This window comes from Anabas testudineus, chromosome 15, assembly GCF_900324465.2.
Source record: "Anabas testudineus chromosome 15, fAnaTes1.2, whole genome shotgun sequence".
NCBI classification, from domain to species: Eukaryota; Metazoa; Chordata; class Actinopteri; order Anabantiformes; family Anabantidae; genus Anabas; species Anabas testudineus.
Window position 1 is genome coordinate 11746771 of NC_046624.1, and position 26680 is coordinate 11773450.

The window sequence follows — 26680 nt, forward strand, 5'->3', positions numbered from 1 at the left end:
TAAAGTTGTTGCTTGAGAAGAAAGAAAGGAATTTCTAGTGGGACAAACTGATGTCAAACTGATAAGAGTAAGGGTGGAGCTCTCAGCGCCCTAGGCCACAGAGCATTCAGGATGTGTTTCAGGAAATACTTCAGCCTTGTTAATCACTTCCTTTTCTGTTTTAACACCTTCTCATGGCTAATCCTCAAAAACAAAATTATTTCTCTACAGATTCACCTGTAAAAGGATCACAGTTTGATTCTCATCGCATTTCAATCACTGCCTTATAATAGCAGCTCCAGGAAATCTCAAAATTCTTGGTTGAGTTTTCAACCCAATGGTTTCATTGAAGCAACAACAGTGCGACATAAAAGACACATTGTGGAAGTTGAGACAAGTAGCGTGTCTGGTTATAATTAGGCATTTACTAGTTCCCCTCCAGTGGTGGAGAGCTGCGCATGGCTGATAAGAGCGATTCATACACAGCTTGCCGTTCTCTGATGTTCCTCCTAGACATGTGAGGCACTTTACTGTAGAGGCACATCTTCACAAAGCACAGACACCGACTGTGTTTGTTTATTCCCGAGCGCACACACACACACATCCGTTTTTCCACGTTTCTCTATACATGTATATGCTTTAGTCCATATGCCTGTGTGCCAGTTGTTTACTTTGACATACCTTTTGAGTGCAACTGTGCACATCTGCCGTGCAATATGTGTGACTCAGATCTGGGGAATGAGTGTGTGTGAGCATATGTGTTAACATTGTGAGCGTTGTGTGAGAGTTCTCTGATACAGATGGTCATGACTCCAGGCTTAGGACTGTTAACAGGACATGCTGACTCACAGAGCATCTGACGTAGATACACCAGCCACCTGAATTTTATATCCCATCCAGGATGTAGGTCAAACCCATAGGCCAATGCCATAACTCCTGTCATAACACATGTAGCTAAAGCGAACCTAGAGTGCCGTGTAGCTGATGTGTTCCTCTATGCCACTTGAAGCAGAGCTGCAACATTTAGTCAGTGGAAGCTGAAAACTAATCAGCAGCTACTTTAGTAATCAATCATTAAATTCATTTGTCAAGGAAAATGCCCAAATATTACATTAAACAATCACATAAACAAATTGCCATTAAGTAATATACAAAGAATTGAATCATTGCATCCTAGGGTTTGTCCTTTGTGCTGACTCCTCGTATACCAGTGCACAAACAGAGTATCTAACTCATGAATGGCAAATTAAATACTATTCCAGAAAATGTTAACCTTTGCAGTCACAATCAAGCACCGTTTGACTGGACACGCCCCCAAACTATACAATGAACTGTTGGTTTGTTTGTTCTTCCGTGGGTAAATGCAGCATGGAGATCCCACATTTCCCACCCAAACTCTGACTTTTCGCACCATTAGTCAGATGTCATACTGCATTATGTTTGGTGTTCATGCTGATTCTTATAATTCTGCCCCGTTTAAAAATGTGTAATTTGAACCCCACAGAAACCAGCACCTGCAGGAGATGTCAGAGTGACTCAGGTAGAGCTACCCTCCCTTCTGGGCTGCAGCATCTCTTTGGCTTGTGACCCACACATGTCCTGGGGAGGAGGGGATCCGCCCACTCCCTCCATTTCCACCTGTCCTCTGTCTAGCATCCTTCCATCCATCCTCTCCCCGCTCTGACCTCACGTCTGGTGTATTGCCAGAGGCTATGGATGAATTTCTGTTAAACCAGCCAGATGATAAAACATCCTAGCGCTGAAACTGTTACACCAATAAAAAATCACAATTATGGAAAATCAAATGGCAAGTCAATAGCTAATGATACAAAATGACACATTGTGAGTTAGGTGCCATTTCAGATTTGGATTATTCTGACATGTGAGCAGTTACATGAAAGGTCTGGCTTTGGTTGAGTGTGATTTCTGACACAGAGCTGTCTCTCTGCAGGGCATGTTTGAGTTGTTCTGCCTCCAAGCCGTTGAGACTAAAGCCCATTTGATATGCTCTTCTCTTGGAAAAAGTTGGCTGAACAGAGAGGGGGCAGGATGGGGGATATCATTGACTGCTTAAATTGCTTCCATTACACTTCTGCAAAAAGCATGACTTTTTTTTTTTCCCCACAACATTTTATATCCCTTCCATATTCGTCTTTTGCATAATATTTTATACCCACACAGCACAGAACTACCTGCCAGTGTTTTACAGACTTCTACCTATGATATCTATTATAAATGGCTTCTTTTTATCATCCCACACATTGTCTCAGAAGGCTTTATGTCTAGTGCTGCAGTGTTCATGCTCAGAAAGTATAATTTTTCATGTAGTATTTTCTCTTTTGTCTGTGTTATTATCAACAAAAGTACAGTAGAGCTGCATGTACAGTGACCAGTGTTTTTGGTAATTTGATATGAAGATGTATGATCTAAGAGCAGGGATGTTCATTCCATCTGTAAATCTAACATATTTAAACTGATTTAAACATACAGTATGTGTTTTATACACCCTAGTAACTGTAGCTATATACTGTATGTAGCTGAACCTCCATATTAATACTACACTGTCAACATCAGAGGAAGATGTTCATAATGCTACACAAAGATCCATCTTTTACTATTTACTTCCACCAATCCTTGATTGACATTATTATCCTAAACAATTGAGGCTTAAACAGTCACATTTGCTGTACAACAGGTTTCTTAACGGTAGTACCAAAGCATGCATTTAAATTATGTAACAAAGTCTTACAGAGGCTACATGATACCACATCAGTCAACATATCATTAACAGTCATGACACGGTAGTGCAGAGTTGGGGCTGTAATTGCATTCTTAAGAGGAAACAGGCGCACTTCTCCTGCACTCAATTTGGAGGGGAGTGTGATGTGTCAAAGAAAAAAGAAAAAAAGAAAAGCAGTGTTTGTTTCCCCAAAAACAAATTCAGGTAAATTCACATTGCTCTCTACAGCACTTTAATGAAGGCTTTGAAAACTAGATGCCAAACATCACCAGCAGTATTTTCATTAAAATGAAATTAAAATAAATACCAATATGAGCTGTTGGTTTTTATTGCTAGGTGAGTGTTGTTAACAACAATACTGTTAACAATACTAAACATTTAGCCTATTTGCAATATTCTTCATGGATTTATTCATATTCTGCTCTTAGGACTGACAGCAGCTTGCATGTATTTGGGGGGACACCTGCTCTGGTTGACATCGTCTTAAAAAGTGAAAACAAAACCACGTTTTTTTCTAAAATGTAAAAAACTAAAATCTAGGTGCCACCTGCACCTTTTTCTTTTTTTTTTTTTTTTTTTTTTTCCAACAGTCTGGAGACGTCTTTCATATTACGCCCCAAAACAAACGCTCAAACGCATCTTATCTGATCATAGAACACATTTTGAATGTTTTTCAGTCCATCTGACACAAGCTTGGGCCGAAAGAACCCGGCAGCATTTCTGCAGAATTGATGTTTGACCGTATTAAGTGACAATGGTTTCCGATCATGCCAGCGTGACAGGTTGTCATTGAATGCCGCCTGAGGAAGTTACCTGAAATTCAACAATGGATTCCGCCCCTAACCTTTACACACTGAGGTGTTCACTGAATATTTTCACAGTATCATGTAGGCTGCTATAGATGTAGACTCATACCAAATCATGATAACCTTACCTGTAACAAATTAACCTGATAATTGATATAATAATAAATTATAATAATCCAGATTACTGTTACTTGAATATTTTGTTTGAACATTTCATTAATTTCCTTGTTTTGCTGTATTTTATTACATTTAGCTGTTTTCTTAGTTAAGCTAAGTTATCTTGTTAACTCAGTGACACAGCACTATGCTATGTGAATAACGTAATTACCTTATTCACAGTACTTATTGATGCCTATTTTTACTGCTTGAGCACACATACATATGACATGTAACCTCCATTTACATATATTAATCAACTTTAGATTTGATATAGTGTTTGTTTTTCATGCACAATTATAATTAAGCAATTTAATGTCACATTTATTCAGTGGTAAAAGAATGTGTTCATGACGTATTGGAGAGATGGTGCAATCTTACCAGGCAAAGCCTTGAAAATAGAGTGGAATGCCAGGATTGGCATTGGAAAGACATGGCTAGGCTCTTGATCACAAAATTGCACTGTGCTCTGTGCTTGTTGAGATCTGCTGCCCTTTTACCACAGAGGATATCATAAGATACCAAATAAATGATTGGGTGCAAGAGAAAATCTGTTTGCAACCAGTGAAACTGTCATTTCAGTAAGTGAAGATTTGCTTTATTACTGGCATTTTCACATGCACTGGCATAAAATTAAGCCATTTTAGTATGCTCTCTCTACAGTTTAAGCCAAATACTGGGTACAACCAAAATGATCACTTTCTAAGTAGTAATATATTACAGTGCTTGTTTTAATTACTTATTTACTTCTGGAAACTGTGCAGCAACACGCTGACTGCCTTGCTAAAAATCGCAGCAGTTCATGGAGAAGGCAAGTGTGTCCCAGCCACCTTGTGGATCATGTTGTTCTTAACGTGTACGTCGTAAATATAAGGCTTCACATTTAAAAGATGTCAGGTGTTTACCAACAGAGTGGGGTCACGATCATGCAGCTAACTGAATTATGTTGGGGGGCATACATTTTAAGTGTCCTAGAATCTGATAGTTAGCAATCTGTCATGATTTCACTGGCAAATGATACGCTTGGTAGCAGAAGGCTTTTACCACACACAGACACACACAGATGCTTGTACACACGCAGCACTGTCAGAGTTCATAGTAATTAGCATTGGGGTTTCCTTGTAAAATAGGACTCGTACACACACTCTGTCATTAGTTAATGGGCCTTGCAGCCTGCTACTAGGCCTTACACTCCCTCCCTGCTGCTCCCAGAGGGGCTGAGGTGAGGTGAGAATGAGCCAGGGCTTCTGCTATCAGTCAGCCATACAGCATTAAATACAGGCTGAGTGAGGACGGCCCATATGTCTCTATGGGCATTAGTCAATTAAAAGCCGCCGCTTCTAAGAAATGGAGATGTTCCGAGAGGGTTTAGGAGAGGTTTCTGAAAAATCTGCTTAATCTCTTCTCTCTCTGCTGGTAGAAGAAATAACCAGCCACTTGTTTGGTTGGTTCAGTCTGTTAGGTCTCTGTGTCAAGGCCCATATTTGAGAATGGCAGCTTCATGCTAAGGCCTGAGAGGTACTGTAGTCTATAGACATACGTCATCCAGAGAAGTAAATGCATTCTCTAGATGCAATGTGAAAAATATAATAGTGAAATTGGTCTAGATCAAAATAAATGGGATGTAGTAGCTTGTGTCAAATGTAGGTAAATACACCTTTAACTGCCTGATGAGATGGCATGTCTAAGTAATTCCCATATTTGAAATGACACGTTACAAAGAAAGAAATCTACCAAGCGACTCCTTTTTACAGGCCCCTACAGACGTAAACAGTTATTTCGAACTGTAATTTTTATTGCTAGGATTTTGTCTGAACTTTGGATGAACCGTTAATGTCACACTAACAGCTACGAACCCTCAGCGCTGGAGACGTTGCAACACTGCCACCAGCTCCTGATGGGCCTAATATTACTGTACACGCTGTAGCTTACGGTCTCAGCACTTTCTTACCTAACTGTAAACTGTCATGTCAACACCTTGTCAAATAGCACTGACGTTCTGCAGAGCTGCTACTTGATCCTGTGAATATCGAGTGTTCTGGTAAAGCAAGGCTGAACTCTCCGTTTCACATTCAATCGACGTGCAGGGACATAAGGAAAACATGCTTCATTCATCCTGCTCCGTGTGACGAGAAGTGGTATCATTTCCCCAAACCTGAACCGCTGTTCGCCTAATTCAGAATTTGCTCGTGTTGTAGTTATTGTTCTATGATTATTTTTAGAACAGAAACTCACAGCGTTTGTTTCATAGTGATACACCCCAACGTCGTGTATCATGTTCATCTGTCGTTTTTTTTTAGTTCAACAGGCATCGTAAAACTGTTCTATGAGTGTGAAACTTGACGTTATAAAGACAGCATAGAGTAAATAATCCACTAGCAAGTGTGTGATGTAACTACAATGTTTAATGTGAATGAAAAAGGAATAAATAGGAAAGTTGACAGAGGCAAAAACAAAAGAGGTGTGACAAGGCAGAGAACTTGTGTTTGCTTATTTTTATTGGCTGTGCTCTTGGCATCTGCTCCCCTTTTTCTCCATTAGTGAAGTTTAGAAAACATCATAATTAATAATAGTTTAGACAGACGGATCAATAGTATTTAAAGTTGTCAAGAGAAAACGTAAAAAAAAATGAGGAATGTGGGTGTGTACAGCGTGTTAGAAGGACACTGACACATGCTAAAGAGATAGTGTGAGGCGTCTGGTAGCATAGTTGTGGATGTGCGATGGTGTTGGCAGGGGTGAAAACAAGGTCATGTACACTGTACTAAACTTGCAAAATGTGCACAATGCCCAGAGCGGACCCTTGCTCTATTATGAATGACTTCTGGCCACGGCAGCCTGTTAGATCCAGTGGCTCGTAGCCACACTGATATGATAAGTCATCATTGCTTTCTTGCCTCCGTCTCTCTCTCTCAGAGTGACTCCATCACTTGTGCTTTGGAGCTGATCCTTAGGTCTAAATGGTGGGTTGCCAGTTGAAGAGACAGTCCTTTGTGTGGAGGTGGTGATTTAGTGGGGAGATAAGCTCTCTGTAATGGCAGGGTGGAATAATTCTTCTTTAACTAGGAGGCTTGGTTCTCTCCACCCTCCACAAGAAAATGTTACCACTCCTCTGCTTTGTTCTTCATTCCTCTCTCTTCTCATGTTTTGCTTGCAAATAGTAACTTGTCAGATCAGACATTAATCATTCAAAAAAACATAATACATTATTAACTGCTCGAGCAGTTTAGACTGGGCATATGAAAGGTTTTCTGTTTTGGCTGTTTATTTTCATGTAATTTCATTTTGACACACATTTGTCGTCTGTGTCTGTGTAAATCGTCACAATGCAATGGTAATTTTAGCACCAGCATTTTCAAGAATTCTACCTCTTAAAACCCCAAACCTGGTAACCGCACTTTCTAAAAGCTGGTGTATCTGGGTCTACGAGGATAAAAATAGCATCCTTAATTATTAAACAAATTACTGAACACTATAACCTTTCTCTTTTCAACTGAAACCTGACTAGGAGGCAGTGTTTTGAAAAAAGCCACACAACTGTCACCGATTCAAGAAAGGCACATTGCTTGGCACCGGGAAGAAATCTAATAATATTGGCACTAGAAAAATAATATCTCAACTCGTCAAATGCCTTCATGAAGACAATGAGACAACTGCTCTGTTTCGTTTTCCTCACACACAGCAGAAGACACTGGACACGTGGAGACAATTAAAGCGGAGGTGATAAGGGGAGGAAGTGGAGGAGAGTGAAGATATCACAGTTTCTTACTTCCTACATAGATCATATCTGCGAGCCCAATCACTCTGTCTGTGTCAGACTGCCATGCTCCATTACAGCCTTCCCCCCTCTTTGCAGTAGAAAACCCGGGAGGTCCTTTGTGTTGAAGATAGATTTCAGTTTACATTTTACACTGCAGGTAGAGAAGAAAGAAATCTGGTGTGATGTAGCTATTGTGAAATCCACACAGAGAAAAAAAAAATCTATGTAGGTTTATTGAGTTAGGCTGCCCCCTGGAGGCTGTAGCAATATCTTCAGGCTGAAAAGTTCTGGACAGGAGCAAACAGTTGAGTACACTCCACTGCTGAGACACCTGACAGTGTAAATCTGTTCATTAGAGTTTGACATTTAAAAGTGTATTATGAGTGAAGTTGAAAACAGGACAATCCAGCTGCTTTTATTTGTGATAACACACACGAACGCACACTGAGGGGAGACTAACGCATGCATACGTGTGTCTGTGTCTGTGTGTTTTCCTCGCAGCCCTGCTGTCGTCGTGGTGCGAGGAGCTGGGTCGTCTCCTCCTGCTGCGTCACCAGAAGAACAGGCAGAACGAACCGCAGGGAAAAGTCCCCATGCAACCCAGCATGAGCAGCATGAAACCCGGCCTCACACACAGGTCAGTGGTGAGCCTCTGAGCCATTTCCTGAGACTGTTACAGCAAACACACATTATCATCAATAAAATGAAGCTTTGTCCTGACCTGCAGTTATAATCTACTGAGTGAAATGAAGAAAAAAGCAACTGTGCAGGATAAAATCAGTGAAGTTCCACTGTGAATAAGTGGATTACAGTCACGTTCATTTGAATAAATCAAAACTGCAACCCTAAAAAACTACTGTGAGCTGTGATGCCATGAAGCATTTGTTCCTCTTTTTAATTCAACCATGTGATTTCTTCCAAAACCATGGTGTCATAACTCATACAAGAAACCTTTTGTTTTATTGAGAAGTAACGTTACACAAGAGGTGAATAAACAGAGGTTCAACATTCAAAGAGAGCAACAGGCACTAAAGCAGAACAGACGATGTTTTGTGTAGGGAGAGTGGAGGAATGGATGAGGAAAGAAAAAGCAAATGCTTATAATAATTACCAGTATGACAAGTGGTGTTACAGGTTTTAGATCGTTTGTTCTCATAGTTGTACAAAATGAACAGTTAGTGGCTTGATCTTCATCAAGGTATCATCTTGAATTCAGATCTCACGTAAGGCACATTCCAAGACAGCCTATTTTGGAGAGGAACCAGTATTACTTTGAGCAGAGCTGGGGTGATTTGGGATGGGGTGGACGTACAATCCAACCGGGAAGAGAGCTGTGAAGTAATGTTTTTTTTTGGAGGGGGGGGGGGCATTGTGTGCTCTCATGCCTCTTGCTCTCTCTCTCTCGAAGAAAGCCTGGAGTTAGCCAAGAGTCCTGCTTCTCTCTGCTGAGGGTCTTGGAATAATGTTGTGCCTTAATGAGGAAATATTGAACATGTCGTCCCTTCCAAAAGCTAACCTCAGAGTGAAAACAAGCTGCTGTCCAAAAACAGCAGTTTCTTCCCACTCCACTGGCCGCCTGCCTCTTACCATGGAGATTTAGCTTGTATATTATATTTAACAGACTCCCTTCTCCTGCCGTATTTATTTGCACTACCTATCTAAATCTAGAGACTTTTCAACAGCTCAGAGAAGTAATTGAATCCTACCTTGCGTTCAACTCCTCAGCAGCTCATTTGTAGCTTTTAACTCATCTCGCTGTGCAGCCAACACCAGATATCCTGGCTGAAAACGTGTTTTGAAACCGAACGCCAGCATTTCCAATTGCCTAACATTTTGGCAAAGAGAATTCCCAGATTATTCACATTTTTGGACGAACATTTAACTCTGTTGGCTTTCGTTTCGATCTCTTCTTGGCCAGTTGAAAATCAAAGTGACACCAGGCACATGTTTGTGTTTTGATTTACTTTCCAGTGATGGATCTTTTCCCTATGACTCTGTCCCCTGGCAACAAAACACCAACCAGCCCCCTGGGTCATTGTCTGTGGTTACCACAGTGTGGGGCGTAACCAATACGTCACAGAGTCAGGTACGTCAGATTCCAGCGTGTAATTAAATGTGTGCACAAACTCTGAAGGTTTGTTTGCTTTATTTCATTGTCCTAACCTAATCGATAATTTGTCTTCCTGTATGATGTTTTGTTGAATCCAGGTACTGGGTAACCCAATGGCAAACAGCAATAACCCCATGAATCCTGGGGGTAACCCCATGGGCTCGGGTATGTCTGCCAGTGCAGCAGGGCTCAACTCACCTCAGTTCAATGCTCAGCAGCAACAGTTTCCAAACAAAGGAGGCTCCAACCAGCCGTACATGCAGCAGGGCATGTACGGCAGACCTGGCTATCCTGGTGGTCCTGGGGGATACAGTGGGAGGTAAGAGACAGGATACGAATCTCTTTTTAAAGAAGCAAGTTTAGAATTTACCATTATGGCTAAAACATTTAATCTGTATCTCCAACTATAAATCTGTGTTTTATAGTTATTCCGGAGGCCCAAATGCTCCTCCAGGAGGTATGGGATTGACCTCCCACACACGTCCCCCTGGTGACTTCACTCAGCCAGCTGCTGCCGCGGCGGCAGCTGCTGTCGCTGCCGCTGCTGCTACAGCGACAGCCACAGCAACGGCTACAGTGGCAGCTCTGCAGGAAACCCAGAATAAAGACATGAACCAGTATGGACAGGTACAGTACATACCTGCTATCATGTTTCCAGCTGAAACCACTCAACCAAAAATACATTGTAATATACAAATACCCAGTGCATAGGAACCACCTGCTGGGGAACCAGAGTAATCTGTTTAAAGTGAAACCGCCTGTTTTGCCTCTAGATGTGTTCATCGTTCCAAATGGGCCCCACTCAGTCCTACAATAGCCAGTTTATGAACCAGCCAGGCCCACGAGGCCCCCCTGGAGGTATGAACACAGCCAGCATGGGTTCAGCCATGAACAATTCTAATATGAGTGGGCCTCCCATGGGGATGAACCAAGCTCGAACTCCAGGTATGGGGCCTTTTGGAGCTCATGGCCAAAGGATGCCTCAGCAAGGGTATCCTGGAGGACCTCGACAGGGCATCCCCATGCAAGGAATGAAGAGGCCATATCCTGGGGAGGTGAGTGGAAAGAAGTGATAATTAAATAAATCTGAGGTTTACATGGCATATTGCTCCTAAAATATGTGTTTAACATCCTTTGTGTAAACTTTCTTCTTCCAGTCAAGCTATGGTGGCCAGCAGTATGGGCCAAACAGTCAGTTCCCACCACAGCAAGGGCAGTACCCAACATCAAACACATCCAGACCACTGCCCTCTCCTAACTACCCTGGCCAGAGGATGCCAGGGCAGCAGGGCCAGGGACAGTACCCGCAGGGCATGCCCATGGGCCAGTATTATAAGGTCTGTTATACCACTGTTAATCTTTGTGTCAACCTATTCCTACTCAGGGTCAGAAGGGGGTCTAGAGCTTTCCCCCAAAACACACAGTGCAAAAGACAGCGACACATATTACTACATCACATCTATAGCATGTTTTAGCACAACCTATATGCTGAATTCCTGATGCTTTGGGGCACTATATCAAAATTATTATTGCTTTTCACTTCCTTTACAGCAAGAGCCTTTCAATGGTCAGAGCACTAACTTCTCTGGAGGTGGATATTCCTACGGGCAAGGCAATGGGGTATGTCTTCATTTCCTAGAAATGAAAAAGTTCCATTTGTTAACTATTGCATGCAGAAACCTTTGTGCTGAATTTCACCCACTTATGTATGTTAAATGAGTTATACAGATGTTTTCATTATTGCACTTTCCTGCCTTTTACAGCCCCCCAGGCCTGGTAACTACCCCCACTCCCCAGTCCCTGGAAACCCTACACCCCCTATGACCCCGGGAAGTAGTATTCCTCCATACTTGTCGCCAAACCAGGATGTGAAGCCCCTGTTTCCACCCGACATGAAACCAAATATGACAGCACTTCCACACCCTCCAGCTAATCCCAATGAGGAGCTGCGGCTGACGTTCCCAGTCAGGGACGGGGTGGTGCTGGAGCCCTTTCGCTTGGAGCACAACTTGGCAGTCAGTAACCATGTCTTCCACCTTCGACCGTCCGTCCACCAGACCCTCATGTGGAGGTAGAGCCAACTCTTTCAAATGCCTAGAGATAATAACATACTTTGTTGATCTCCTTACTCCTAGCACTCGATATATCTTCATCTCTTTAAAACTCTGTTGACTTATTACTCTCACAGGTCAGACCTTGAGCTACAGTTCAAGTGCTACCACCATGAAGACAGGCAGATGAACACCAACTGGCCCGCCTCCGTCCAGGTCAGCGTCAACGCCACGCCACTCACCATCGAGAGGGGGGACAACAAAACCTCCCATAAACCCCTGCACCTGAAGCATGTATGCCAACCAGGAAGAAACACCATCCAGATTACGGTCACCGCCTGCTGTTGTGTAAGTAAACACTGTCAACTACTAACAGCACAGAGGAGTAACTATTTCATCAAAAATGATTTTCCCACATATGATTTAACTCAGTACCATATATGCATTGTGCTGATTAGATTAGTGGTTCAGCTGTCTTTGCTAACTCTGCTCTCGTGTTTTTCTGTTTTGCTTTGCAGTCCCACCTGTTTGTGCTGCAGCTGGTCCACAGGCCATCTGTGCGATCCGTCCTCCAGGGGCTCCTGAAGAAGAGACTCCTTCCTGCAGAACACTGCATCACCAAGAGTATGGCTCATTTTATGTCTTGGTGTAATTAATATGCATAAGTACATCTTAATTACAGTATATGAGCTCCAAACTGTTTCTCTTCTTATTTCGTTTTAAATTAGGCCTCGAGCTATATATCTGTAAATGTTCACCTTCCATCTGAAACACTTTTGATTTTTCCTTTTTCTTTTTTTAGTTAAGAGGAACTTTAGCAGTGTGGCAGCCTCAGCAGGCAGCACAACCCTTAACGGGGAAGACGGTGTAGAGCAGACGGCCATTAAAGTGTCGCTGAAATGTCCCATTACCTTCCGACGCATCCAGCTACCTGCACGAGGACATGATTGCAAACACGTGCAGGTTAGTTGAGATTTATAGTTTATTGTTAATTTAAAAATTGTCACGGGTCGGTGTGAAAAGGAGATTGTTCTCTGACATGTGTGATGTTTCTTTTTCCACAGTGCTTTGATCTGGAGTCGTACTTGCAGCTCAACTGCGAGAGGGGGACATGGAGGTGTCCTGTGTGCAAGTAAGTGAAGATTTCTTATTGTTCTTTTGGGATATAAACATATGATTACTGTTAAAGAATGCCTCTAATGGTTATACGTATATGTTTTTTTTTTTTTTCCTTGCAGTAAAACAGCATTATTAGAAGGTCTGGAGGTGGACCAGTACATGTGGGGAATTCTCAATGCCATCCAAAAGTAAGTTTCTTCTCTTTCAGCTCCTAAACTCTTTCATCTCTAAGTTCTAAATTAAACTAACACCACCTACTGTTTCCTCCAACAGTTCAGAGTTTGAAGAGGTCACCATAGACCCTACATGTAGTTGGCGACCTGTTCCAATTAAGTCTGAGCTACACATCAAAGAGGACCCTGACGGACCGCTGGCCAAACGCTTCAAGAGCATGAGCCCCAGTCAAATGACCATGCCCAATGTGATGGAGATGATTGCCCAGCTAGGGCCTGGCCCTGGCCCAGCATCTGGACCTGGCCCTGGACCAGGTCCTATCCCATATCCACCGCACCCTGGTCAACACGCTAGTGGCAATGGAGGAGATTACCCAGGAGCAGGTAATAAAGAGCAACTAGGATCCAACAGTGTAGATAAATAACTGGACACTCAGCTCATTTGTTGGCAAATTGAGCTGTTTTGCTTTTTACAGCAGAACTATTCATTTGTCTCTAGTGCATTTAACAAAGAAACAGCCCCGAGGAGAGTTCTGTGCGGAACCTGTTTTAAAATGTTGTAAGCTCAGTGCTCTGATAAACATTTCATAACAGTAAAAACGTGTAACGTCTGCTTCCTGTTATGCAACCACTTAGAAAAGATAAGTTTTTTTGCAACAGTAAGGACTCCTCAAACAAGTCAGCAAGACCAAACTGCATCTAGTCCTTTTGACAAAGTGTTTGTTCTTTCGTCCTTCAAGGCAACAGTTACCACAGCCAAGGGAACTTTGACTTTCCTCACGGGAATCCCTCTGGTGGTGGAGTTGGAGGGGGAGGCGGTCCCCCTATGAATGACTTCATCCATGGCCCCCAGCTCTCTCATCCCCCAGATGGACCTGGTGGTCTTCTCTCCCAGGACAAGCCCCTTAATCACAGCATGAATGATGCAGTAAGTGGAATCATCTTCCAGGGCTTCATGCTTTTCTGAGCTCCTAAGACCAAAAATGTGTGTTAATGGGAGTAGTATAGAAATCTAGTTGGCTTAAATTTTCTGTCTCATGAATCTACTACTGCATTATTTTATCCTGTAGCATAATTTGATAGCTTAACTTGTAGAAGAATATCTCCAGACAATCTTTTCCATACTGAAAAGAGAGGCTCATATCGTGTTACTTGACCGCCGTGCAGCTTGAGCCTCTAGCCAGCATGTGTGCTCAGTTGTGCTCACATGCTCATGTCACCGTATAATGTTGCAGCTGTACGTGTCTGCTGATCACAGCTTCCATTTAAAAGGCCTGTTCCATATTATTCACGCTGGAACTCATTTAGCTTTTCCTCTCTTTCTTCCTTCCCACGCATCCCCACCCACCCCCCTCCTTAACACTCTCTTCTTCTTCTTCTTCTTGCTCTGTCTCTCTCACTATATGTTCCTCCTTACTTTTCACTCTCCATCTCTCTCGCTTCCTGTCTCCCTCCTGCACCTGCAGATATCCCATCCTGATCAGTCCCATAATTCCATGCAGCAGAGCTTGCATGCGTCTCCCCACCCTGGCAGCCAAACAGGGCCACCCTTACATCACAGTGGCCAGTCAGGGCAGCCCTTGCATCACAGTGGCCCATCATCGCAGCCGCCTCGCCAGTCGCAACCTCAGCAGTCTGGGCAGAACAGTCACCCCCACGGCGATCTGAACTTTAATCCCTCCTCAGATGGGCAGATGGGTCAGGGAGCCCAGGATATGCCTGAACCCTCCCTGGATGTAAGTGTGTCGGCTTTGTGCATCATAGGCTAACAGCTAACATTGTCCCGCTGCAACTGCTCTCATCTCTGTGCTGTGCGCTCTGTTTGTGTTGGACTCTCCAATTGCTACTGAGCAGTGGTGACAGTGCTTATGTGAACACTAGGTTCAAAAGGCACTTGAGCATGATTCAAAACGAGCCAGCGTTCGAAAGATAAATATGTTTTCAGGTTACTTAGCCTCGTCGTTCACTTTCTCTTTTTGCATTTTGTCGACAGCTGCTTCCAGAACTGGCCAACCCAGACGAGCTACTATCATACCTGGACCCTCCCGACCTCCCTGCCAACAGCAACGATGACCTTCTGTCCCTCTTTGAGAACAACTAGCCCTTCACATCCTCTCTCGAACTCTCCTGTGCCTACAGGAGCCGTGATGTGTTTGACTGTCCGTCCACAGACACTTCACCGAAAACAAAACCTACTGTCGACACTTCGGTCAGCTTCCCGTGCTCACGCGCGCGCACATGCAAACACAGTCTCTCAACAGACAACGTGTGGCATAGGAGCCCAGCTGAAAAGAGGCATCTGTATGGGAACTCCAAAGGGAGAAAGCAGAAACGCCACTCATTCCCCACACTCCCTTTTTGCCTCTTGTAAAGATTCAACGCACCAGTTTCACCGCCTCTGACTTAAAACACATCATTTACAGTCGTGTTGGAGGGCACTAAAGGTTGTGTATGTGTGTATGTATATGTATATACTGTATATATAGATACACACATACATTGTTTGTGACTTTTCAACTGAAAACTGTGCAGCTAATCATCGTGTATTAACACAGAGGAGACAGGAGCCTTTGTGGGCTCTATGAAAAGTGTTTTTTTGTTTAGTTTTTTTCCTTTTTGTGAAAAAAATATAAGAATCTGAGCAAAACATTGCTTGTAAATGTTTTTTTTTTTGGTTTGTTTGTTTGTTTGTTTTTTAAAATCCTATTTGAAAAAATGTGTTCTTCCAAAACTTTGGCACATGCCGTTTAACACCCCCTTCCCAGACTTTCTGGTGTGTGTGTGTGTGTGTGTGTGTGTGTGTGTGTGTGTACGAGATGGTTTAACTGGACGTCATGAGAATCTGAGCACTGAAAGGACAAACTAAAATGTCCTCCAGTGTCAACAAAGGAAACGAGCATGTGTTGTGCAATTTGGTGTGTGTGTGTGTGTGTGTGTACATGCGCACGTGTATGTACTGTATGCTGACGCATCCTCTTTTGTTTGCCTCTGAGCATTGGTGAAAGACAGGAGGGAAGAACAATCCTCACAATCCCTACGTCTCAGCTCTTCTCCAACTAGTCCGCAGTTCTTCTGTATTTATTATCACGTTTTCTTCTTCTTCATCATATTCTGTTCACATTTTGTGCATGTGTGCCAATGGCTTCTTCTGTCTTCGTCCAGTCTAGACGTGCTTCATCAGATCATTTTCTGTCCTGGTTTATATTTATTATTTTATTTTAAAATCATTGTTTGTTTTTTGTTATTGTTGTCCATCTCTGTGTTTTATCTTTGTACCACATCGACAGTAATCAGATGCACATCACCAAAGTTGTCCTACACTTTTCTTTTTTTTTTTTTTTCAAGGGTTTAGGCCTGGATATTGGTGTAAGAGCAGGATTTCATCCTACAGATTTGCTACAATCCTACAGTTTTTCAATCACTGTATTTTAAACGTCTGTGTGACTGTACTTTTTCATTTTGTTACTGTCAAATTTCCTTAGTCTTTCCGGGGTAAAAAACATCCTGCATGATCCAACAGTGTTTCCAGAGCTGTTGTATATACCCTTTGTGAATACTTTGTGACTGTACAGTACTGTACCTATCTATTACTGGCTACCACATGGTACTGTATGTTTGACTACACACACATAAACACACACACACACACACACACACACACAGAATCCCTTATAGCCAGTCCTAATATTGGAACAAATTGATTTAAATGCACTGTCACTGGCCTTTTTTATATAAAATCAGTCAGCTTTAAATGAGCTGTTATTTTTCTGTGTGAAAGATTGTAAAAGCAGCTTAAAAGGTCCAAAATTCTCTAAACATTATTTGTTTTAATTTTATTGGAACAAGTGACCTCGTCCTCTTTATTTAAAGTAAGAATGTGCAAAATGTCCTCTGGGTTGATTTGAGGCCCGATAATGAGCTTTTGATATCCACACTGAGCAAAAATGTGCAAACATGATTAGTGTATTTTCATCTCATTTTATATTGATTTATATATATTTCCATTTTTAAGTTATTTGTTTTTATCCAGTGTTTTAATTTTCTTTTCTTTTTTTTTGACTGATATAATTTGGTTTATGCAGTTTTATGCAGTACACTCAAAGAACATAAACTATACTGTATGTTATCTGATAAAAGTTTCCCCCATTTGTAATCTGATCAAAGAACCAAATGTGGCTTTGTTGGTCTTCAGAGCTGATCAGATGACCTGCATTCAACACAGTTGAAGGATCAGATGTTGTTTGTGTTTGTATGTTTGTTAAAGACAATGCACTGCCGCATTGGGATGTTTTATTTCCCTACACAGTGTGTAACTGTAACCTTTCACAAAATCATGTCTAGTAATTTGAATGACACAAATTGTACTGTCTGATTGCAGACGTTGGAAATTGAACTGACTGATTTGAAAGAAAATGCAATTAATATTGTAAAAATGAAATTTGGGGGAGACCCTCATTCTATTTGCATTACAAGGGGAGGTTGTGGCAGAGGGTGGGGGATGGGGTTGCGGATGGAGGAGACACTTGTACATAATGTAAATGACAAATAGAGACACATTAACAGAAATGTATTCATTTTCTCCAGGGGGAGTGTGCATAGTGTATTTAGAATTTGTAAAGCTTGCATCCTCCTGTCAGACATGGAATTGGGAAAATGTGTTTGATTGCGTCTGTGCAGACCTCTCTAACCACGCCTGTTGATTTATGTAAGATACTTTATGTACCCCTCCACGTGGGGTTTCCAAGAAGAAAAAAAAAAAGAAATTTTCCTTTGTGTAATATTAAACTTCCGTGTATTATTTCTCTATTACCTGTGTACTTTATAAAGGTGCTACAAAATTATTAAACCCTGTTGAGGTATAATTGGGACATGGAGACACTGTGCTTTGAGTGGCTCTTAAGGGTTATTTCCAAATTTACAGTTTGTAGAAAAAAAAAAAACATTTTGTCAAATTTATAATTTTTATGCAATTTGGCATAACGTGCTATAAAGGTACAATCTAAAATGATTGGCACAACAGGTGGCAGTTGTCTCTTTGGTTTTGTACATTCTATGTACAATCATTTCATATTCTAAACTGGTCAGAGAAACATTGTGATTTTTAGTCTTGCAAATCTGTATGTAGTTAGATGACGTGACAGCCTAATATTTATCTAATAAATATGTATTCAGATGAAACACAATTGATGGACTCTGTGTTTTGGCATACATAAGACTATATTGCATAATAAACTTTATATACATAGAATAAATAGTTATTTAAAAGAAAACTACATATTATTAGTGTTATTTTTCAAGCTGGAACTTTATTATGTCTGCTAATAGAAAGGTTTATATCACAAATGTAATTATTACTTCATAAAGTATGAATAAACTAAAACTAAAAAATGACATTGGTTAAGGTAGGAAAGTGACCTCTGAGCCTCCGAGTTACAGATTCAATTAGTGCAGCAGCTTTTACAGATTGGAGCTGTAAAAGCTAAAATCTGTGATTGAACCAATGAGACAAACAAAACTTAAGTTGCTGTTCAGTGTGCATGAGATGAAATCACTCATTGCATAGAGACACTTCATCAGAAACTTTTAAAAATAAAACATCAAACTTTGTCAAGCTGTTTTTTTTTTTTTTACTCCCCACACCCGCCACGTGGTGTCGCTGTTACCGCCGCCGTGAGGCTGTGACGTCACATGTCAACACCACCAGCAGCAGCAGCCTCCATGGCCGCCGGCTCCTCTGCAGCCTTGTCAGCTGAGCGGCGATGTTAGCGATAAAAACACGCGTGAGATACAGCTCGCTGGGCATCGCCGCTGCGAGGCTGTTCTCCTCCTCCGCTCACGCCAGCAACCCTGTGGTGTTTCTGGACATCGAGGCCGACAGTGAGCCTCTCGGGAGAATAGTCGTTGAGGTAGCATTGGTGTAGCTACATAACATTAGCCTCCTGCAAAGGCCTCGGTCTCACCTGCAGCATGTTTCAGTCTCATGCTTTTGTGCAAACCTTCATTTTGAAGTGATTTTTTTTTCTTATCTTGCAGTTAAAAGCAGATGTCGTGCCAAAGACTGCAGGTATATTAATTTATAACACTGTTAAAGTAAAGGTCATACTGATAAAAACCCATTTTTTTTAAATGTTTTTTTTTATTTTTACAGAAAACTTCAGAGCACTGTGCACAGGGGAACATGGCTTTGGATACAAGGGATGTGTGTTTCACAGGATCATACCCGAGTTCATGTGTCAGGTGAGGCTCACAGTGATGGACAGTGTCCATAGGGTGGGAAAGCTTTCCCTTATTCTCCAATGATGAGTTGTGTTTTTTTTTTTTTTTGTTACAGGGGGGAGATTTCACCAAACACAATGGCACCGGAGGGAAATCTATATATGGGAAAACGTTTAAAGATGAAAACTTCAAATTGAAACACACTGGTCCAGGTAACTTCACTTCACTGCATCCATGATTTATACATTCACACCACCAGATGGCAGCACCTACTCTCATGTAGCACTAAAACTACTGGCTATTTGGATTTTGCATCCCCAACATTAATGACCTACTTAGTGAGTCACCGTGTACTAATCAAAATAACTACTTTATTGAATAAACTCATTCCATATGCTAATTATTTGGTGCTTCGTATTAACATGTTCCATAATATGTCAGAGGCGGATTAGAGAAACAGGCCTTTCCTAAGGAGGGTTGTTCACTTGTCTGATCCTCTTTTGCTCCATTTAGGCCTAAACGTAACTGGGTTGGTGGTAAAAGCAGGTCAAGACCTTGTCGACTGCACCACAGTTACTCAGTTCACCTGTTGGCTTTTCTGTCTCTGCAGGAACACTTTCGATGGCAAATTCAGGGCCAAACACCAATGGCTCCCAGTTCTTCATCTGCACAACTAAAACGGAATGGTAAATACTTTGAAGGGCTTTTTAATCATCTTTTTCACATCCTGTCACTTGTCAGCTGCTGAAGTCGCTTTTTGTCTGCCTTGACAGGCTGGACGGTAAACACGTGGTGTTTGGACAGGTAAAGGAAGGTATGGAAGTGGTCACCAAGATGGAATCCTTTGGTTTACACGATGGTGGCGTGATCAAGAAAATTGTCATCACTGACTGTGGAGAAATCAAGTAACACGTAAGATCAAACGTGGACTTCTGTTGGATGACTCAATATGCAACTATTTGATATTTACTTTATCTTTCCTCCTGGACTGAAGAAAGAGTGATCACAGATAATTCTGATTTTCACAGTTTAAAACTGTTGACTATGATGTTAATAATTGAAATTGATGATTTCACACAACAAATTGAATTGTGTATATATACACATTTTGTTTTTACTTAAAATAAACATATGAAACTAATAATGGAAAGACAAAGATTTAACCTTTGATACTTTATATCTCAGTAGTTACAGATGCTTTTCTAACTTTGAACTTGGCCTATCTGCTACCAAATCACCCACTATGTAAAATCACTCTTCATCTACTGCCAAATAAATGACCATTTTCAGATTTTACTACCTCTGGTTGTAGCACAGGACATTTGCTCTCATGTGCCACCAGCCCTGCTGGTTTTAAACTTCCTGGAAATGATCCAGCAGCTTTTTTTAGACACAGCTCTCCAGCAGGACCGACTTCCTGTCCATCAGAACAGGATGTTGCATCAAGTGATATCCACCTACAGCGGAGCTGAAATATCACTTGAATGCCGTTGACAGATGATAGAACTATAAGCTGTAGCCGCATTGGACACAGTAAACGCAGATTATTCCGTCTGCAGAAACCATGAAGAAACCTGAAAATGTCTTCAGCTTGTATGTGGGCTGCTCCGCTTTATGTGAAATGCAGATTCTCTGAAGAGAGACAAAAGAAGGCCAGGACATGTCTGAAAGCCAGTGACTGGGTGGTGCTGCTTATCGAGCTAATACTTTATGAAAGTAAATAATGAAGCAATGTGAAAAAGCAGCTCTCGCCCCTAAATGAAACCATATGCGTGCTGACCTTCACCGTTTGTTTGAATTCTCAGATTACATTGTTGCTATAGAAACTTTTCAGCTCTCGCTCTGTTTGAGCTAGAGATGTTGTAACAAACTTGATATAATTTGGGTCTCCACCCTCTGGTGTAGTTTTAGTTATTTGGAATGCATGTCCAATATTGCGCATGGAAACTTGGCTTGAGAGACGGCGGTGCTGTGGCCAATGTTTAATACACATGCAAAACAATGACATCTTTACAACTGGAACAAGCTGGTTCTTCTGCTGTAAATGTTTATCACACAGCACCCATGTAAGCTAGTGTCCTTCTTGTGTGTGTGTTTTGGTTTTCCTGTCCACGGTTCGACTCAAAAGTGTTGAAATCAAGTCTTGTCAGCTCGACGTATCTGTTATTTTTCAGCACTTTCACAGCAAGTGAAAAAAGGGCTTTGCAAGTCTCTCCCTCTTTTGCATTACATAACCACCGTGAAGCCTCTTTATCATAATCTATACTCTTGTGTAAGACTTCAGCTTGCACTTTTAAGACACAGTGATGATGAAAATATACAGTATAATCCCTGTGATGGATATTATACGGACAGGAGGAATCAGGAAAGAAAAAGTGTTGCTTTTGGCTGAAACCAAACTCCACAGTGAACACCTCCCAGTTACTGGTAACAACAATTCAGCAGAGGACTCAAACAAATAAAACCACATAATCCAAGAAGGCCTAATTCAATATGACTTTTATTCATCAAACTCTCAAGAGCTCTAAAGCACTAAAATGTTTTCCCAACTAACAAATAAGGCACATTTTGGAATGCCATTTCATGGACATGAAAAACAGACTTGTGGTCTACTTTCGAAACCATGACTGTCCTTTCCCAAAGTCGTTGTCTTCCCAACCTCACGCCTGTGTTCTGTCCAATTCAAATATTACATTATTGCAATATTGCATTACAAACATGTCAAGTGATACAGACAGCAAAGAATACAAACATAACTTTTCCAAATTGACCACGTAAGTGTTAACACATTACATTCAGTAAATATGTACTACTACACTAGCTGTAAAGGAAATATTTCAAGACTAGTAACAATCAGAAATTGCTGATAATGTTAAAAACAATATGTACTGTAGCAAACTACCGTAAAGTATTTAAATAAGTATACATTGCACAACATTATATTTCATTCAAAACCAAACACATGCACATGCAAACTCTAAAATAGTTCTTTGTCACACACACTTTGTTGTAAATGTATACACTCCCTAAGCTACTAATAACACTGTAACATTTTATAATAGTTCCTTGTCATTGCTGCTTTAAGCAAACTACATCTCACAGTTTAACGTGCTTATACAGTGGTGAGTATCCATCACTAATTAAGAAAAGAAAGATTTCTGCATGTTAACAAAATATATCTTTATAATATTGCCGTTACTGTTTACAAAATGAATACATGCAACTGTATGGATGTAAATGGCAGCTCGTAATTAGTAACAAATAGCAACCAAATAACATTGTGGGTTATTCAACACTGATAACATCATAAAACAAAACACAAAAATACAATGGCTTATATTTGAGGAAGGGTATTAATTATGTACCAGCTTTTTTATAATATTCTATGTAGACATCAATATTTCCTTCTTAATGTAACTTTGCATATTCTATACAAAAAAAGTGTAAAAAATCTTTCCATAAATATTTCTGCAGGATAACCCCTCAGAATATTGTAAAACATAAAGAAAAAAAACTCCCAGCTTTGTTTATTTCTCAGCAATAGGCCCTTCTTCACACAAAAAGCTTTAATATTGCATAACACTTCAAAAGAGCTACTATCCTTGAAAACGATGGCCATCAAATATATACATAAACAGTCTCTATCTCTGTCAGGGAAATAACTCGAGTTTTTGCAGATTGCTTTAAAAACAAAAATTTTAACATCTATTAAGAGTTCCAAAATACACATCTCATTCATAGAAAATAAATTTGAACTGAAAAGGTATTAGAAAAGTCAAGTATATGTATTCAAGAAAGGTCTGAAAGCAGAGATTTCTATTTTTTTCTTCTTTTTTCATTGTATCAACCGCTTCCATCGGCTCTTGATTTAACATGTCTCTGGGCGGAATCAAACTCTTTAGGATTTCTCACTACCTATTCTGCCAGAACTGCGTGGATCACGACAACATTGTTATTTGTTTATGTTCATAAGGCATCATTGGTATCTATTCCTCTCACTACAGCCACCTGACGGTAAGGTTCATATGTAAAGACCTGTTAGGTTAATGTCGTCACACAGAGCACAGGAAAGATGATATTAACAGTCAACACAAAATTGATTGTTCCCAACAGTGGCAGGCTATAGGTTTTTTAACTTCTGGGAATATAAACGCACAACTCCAGTTCATCTTTTAAAGGGGCACTCCAGTTTTACTCATGAAGGTCAGTTTACTCATTATGGGCAGTTCTGCCTGGAAACAGCTGCGTAATGTCAGAGAGAGTCAGGTGCACGGCAGATTGGAGCATGGGATCCAGCGTTTTTGGAGCTTGACCCATTAGCTTGAATAAGGATTCCTCTGCCTTTACTGAACTGAGTTAGACTCAGTTGTTAGTGTCTCTTACCAGCCTTTTGTGGCCTTGTGGAATTTCAAAACTAAATCACTGGAGTGCCCCTTTAACTTTAGCTGGAATTCTGCTAAATGATCATTTCCCAAACCTGTAAGGTACCATTATCAGCCACTGCAAACCCTCCCACTAAAGCAAGTGACCATGTATACTTTCTGACAAAACCAGTGGTTCCTTGGATAAACAGAACTACAATAGACAAAAAAACAAAAGAGTGAGGTCCACAGTTTCATTTGTAACTCTGTTCTGTTGTGATGATCGAATAAGAAATAACATCTTTGTTGATATTCCATGACAACAGACCACAGGAGGATTGTTATTGTCAGCTAGAAATGCTGGTTCAGCCTGTGCCTCCAACTCAGTTCAAACTGTGTTGAAGCAAACACCCACCATGCCAGTTTAAACTGATAAAATAGGAACATTTTGTCCTTTGTCAACCTGCATTAAACCTACTATACATCACAGTCACCACATGCACATATTCTGCTCCAACTCTGAGCCTTTTCCCACGTCTTTTCCTAATTTTAAATGGCCTCCTGATCTTAATACTGCAGAACATTTTAAATCTTTTAAGGCACATACAGTATGTCGCAGTATAAAATATAGTCAATCTTTTGTGAGTCTAGAAATACAGTACATATAAAATAGTTCACAACTCCTATAAGAAGGTTCCTTGAAGGCAAGTTTCTGTAAGTGTAACTACATCAATTTCCTCTGCAGTGCTTTTAAGTCTGCAAGCTGAGATATGTAAACAGGATGTGTGTACTTCTCCTTCTTTAAAGACATTGGTTTATAATAGTAGGCCCCATAAAAAATGAATGTAAGTGTAAACTTAATTCATCACCACGTTCGGTATAGCCTTGAATCTTCAGCATCACCGCGTCACAAAAATCAGCCCTTCCATATAAAATCTCTGTCAACTTCAAAATCAGCACAGTATTCCAAAGCTTCACCTCCCGCTGGACACTCTTCACACTGCAATCAGCTATTGGACACAATTTTGAGGGGTCCAAGCCCTTGAAAAAATTTCCTTTACTGAATCACCGAATCCACTAAGACCAAGCACCAATTGTTCTCAGAAATATCTTTCAGATTCTCCTTAAAACATACAAAACTCCTTTGTACTTCACTAATTTGTGATTAAAATCTAATCAGATTTTACATGTGAACAGTTTAACTTCTAAAATCACGTTTCGTAGTGGTAGAATGATTGTGTTAGGAAGTTCATTTTTAGCATTGCTTTGAAAAAATGAATATTTGACACTGGCAAGAAACTGTGTGGACAGCTAGATTGTGGTTACGGAAACTAATACTGTTTTCATATAGCTACTTCTCAGTTGACTCTCTTGTGATTTGAAAAATAACAAAGCGTCAAACATCGATCTGACATTTGTTCCTATCTAGCACTAATATTGAGAATTCTCGTGGCAACAAAAATACTCAAGTGAGGGTAAATATAATCTTATTGCCAGCAACGCACTACATCTAGATGAGCTATTATACACAACTGAACCTACAGTAGTTTCTAAAGACACATGGAAGCAGTTACACAATAATGTGATATACAAACATACAAAACATTTTTATGTCCCAGTTAAAATTATAATTGCACACTAGACAACGAGAAAATAAATAGGCCAAATGTAAGCTAGGGATGTATGGCACATTATCCCTCAGTTAATTCACAGTTAATAAGATGTGCTGTTTGCCCTATTATGGAAAGACATCAAAGGCCTTGTATACATTAAATCATTGTGAAAGGCCCGGGTTAAACGTTCATCACATTGCCACGCGCTTCACTTGGCAGGGAAATGGAAGGCAGAAAGCCAACAAACCCCAAGGTGAGGTAATCTATAGAGGCCAATACTGTCAGTGACATCAACAAAATGCATGTCTAATGCACCAATACAATGATTAACCAGTTGTTGTTGGATCGATAGGGTTTTGTGGTTTTTGACAGGCAAGGCATAAATAAGTAACTGGATTTGGTTAAGTTCTTGCTTTTGATAAAGAGCACTTTGTGAGATAGGGCTTGATGCCAAAATTACATGTTCCTCTCATCTCTGGAAGCAGTCCTCAAAATTTGAAATGACAAAGAAGCACAATGACTCATATCTGTGTACCACACGTGGTTTGAGATGAGAAATAGGAGGGTTAATTGCTGTGGTAAAATAGGAAGGCATCAGAGTGAGGGGGAGGGTTTAGATGTGAGGAGTCAAGATTGGGTTGTGGTGCAGGGCAGGGAGAAGGGTAACTTGGATCTGAGTTTGAAAAGGGCAACATATGGGGTGGAAGATGAGTGATAGGACTTGGGACACAACATCTCAGACTCTGAATAAAGATGATTATTGCACACGGCGGCAGTAGTAGCCCAGGACTTTACATTTCTCGCACAGGTGTTGCGGGTGCTCCTTACTCTGGTCAGAAACATCCAGGCCATCCGGCTTCTCTAAAGGGCGCTGAGGATACAAACAGAGAAGCAGTAGGAGAAGCGGGTTATAGTAGACAATGAGGAAAGCACACAGAATAAACCTCACAGTTTTGTAAGAAGTTCATTTGGCAGTAGATTCAACTCAGTTATACAACTAAGTTTGGCATCTGAAATGACTTTCTATTACTTTACTAGTCTACACCAGATGTGTACCAAACATAATTATCAGAAATATGGCAATACACCTTCTACTTTGGAAACTTGCAATATGAATCTGATCATGATGACCTGTATGGAAATATCAGCGTACTTCTACAGGCTTTATTGGAGTGACTATGTGGACAAAGGAATCTATTTTGGCCAGCACATTGGAGGGTTTTTTAACAATATGTTTGGGATTTTTTTTTCATCTATTGTTCTTTTCTTCTTGGAGCTTAATGCAGAACCACTGTTTATTCCAAATGGTAACTAAAGGAGACCAGGTTACCATGGGTCATTAAATGGCGATATTTCAGCCATCCGCTAATGAGTCTGCTAGGAGGTGTTGAGACTTTACTATCGGTGTGTCAAAGACATTAGGTCTTTCGGGAAAGCTGGAAAATCTGATGAATATTTTATGGGGTCCCTTCAATGGTTTCAGGGAACGGGGTTTGTGCACCTTTTCTGCAGGAATGTTCCCTGCTGAGTGTCCTTTAGTGACAAACTAAAGCCTAAGAGAGTGTGCTTAACCTGTGTTCTGAGATTTCCGTTTTG

At 40.8% G+C, this 26680-nt stretch overlaps 3 protein-coding genes across 9 annotated transcripts in view; 2 read left to right on the top strand and 1 right to left on the bottom strand.

Annotated features, from left to right (window-relative positions):
* Positions 1-18072, top strand: part of zmiz1a (zinc finger, MIZ-type containing 1a) — an 89253-nt gene extending 71181 nt beyond the window's left edge. For 6 of the 7 annotated variants that reach the window (XM_026354840.1, XM_026354841.1, XM_026354842.1 and 3 more), the window contains 17 exons: positions 7943-8078; positions 9413-9527; positions 9650-9870; positions 9977-10178; positions 10325-10606; positions 10709-10888; positions 11103-11171; positions 11315-11622; positions 11740-11950; positions 12121-12226; positions 12405-12565; positions 12667-12734; positions 12841-12909; positions 12995-13278; positions 13635-13822; positions 14361-14630; positions 14888-18072. In XM_026354840.1, coding sequence (XP_026210625.1) covers positions 7943-8078; positions 9413-9527; positions 9650-9870; positions 9977-10178; positions 10325-10606; positions 10709-10888; positions 11103-11171; positions 11315-11622; positions 11740-11950; positions 12121-12226; positions 12405-12565; positions 12667-12734; positions 12841-12909; positions 12995-13278; positions 13635-13822; positions 14361-14630; positions 14888-14995 — 2978 coding nt within the window. In that variant the 3' untranslated portion in view covers positions 14996-18072. The remainder of the gene's footprint in view (positions 1-7942; positions 8079-9412; positions 9528-9649; positions 9871-9976; positions 10179-10324; positions 10607-10708; positions 10889-11102; positions 11172-11314; positions 11623-11739; positions 11951-12120; positions 12227-12404; positions 12566-12666; positions 12735-12840; positions 12910-12994; positions 13279-13634; positions 13823-14360; positions 14631-14887) is intronic. The other variant, XM_026354846.1, reaches the window with a different exon arrangement.
* A 532-nt stretch (positions 18073-18604) lies between these two features.
* On the top strand, positions 18605-20385 carry ppifa (peptidylprolyl isomerase Fa). Its single transcript, XM_026354060.1, has 6 exons — positions 18605-18800; positions 18928-18958; positions 19043-19131; positions 19226-19322; positions 19721-19796; positions 19884-20385. Exons 1-6 carry the CDS (start codon positions 18654-18656, stop codon positions 20017-20019), a joined length of 576 nt encoding a protein of 191 aa, XP_026209845.1. The 5' UTR covers positions 18605-18653; the 3' UTR covers positions 20020-20385.
* Positions 20386-21592: 1207 nt separating this feature from the next.
* The window catches only part of zcchc24 (zinc finger, CCHC domain containing 24), a 30124-nt gene continuing 25036 nt past the window's right edge, over positions 21593-26680 (bottom strand). The window contains exon 4 of the mRNA XM_026354058.1: positions 21593-25955. Coding sequence (XP_026209843.1) covers positions 25842-25955 — 114 coding nt within the window. The 3' untranslated portion in view covers positions 21593-25841. The remainder of the gene's footprint in view (positions 25956-26680) is intronic.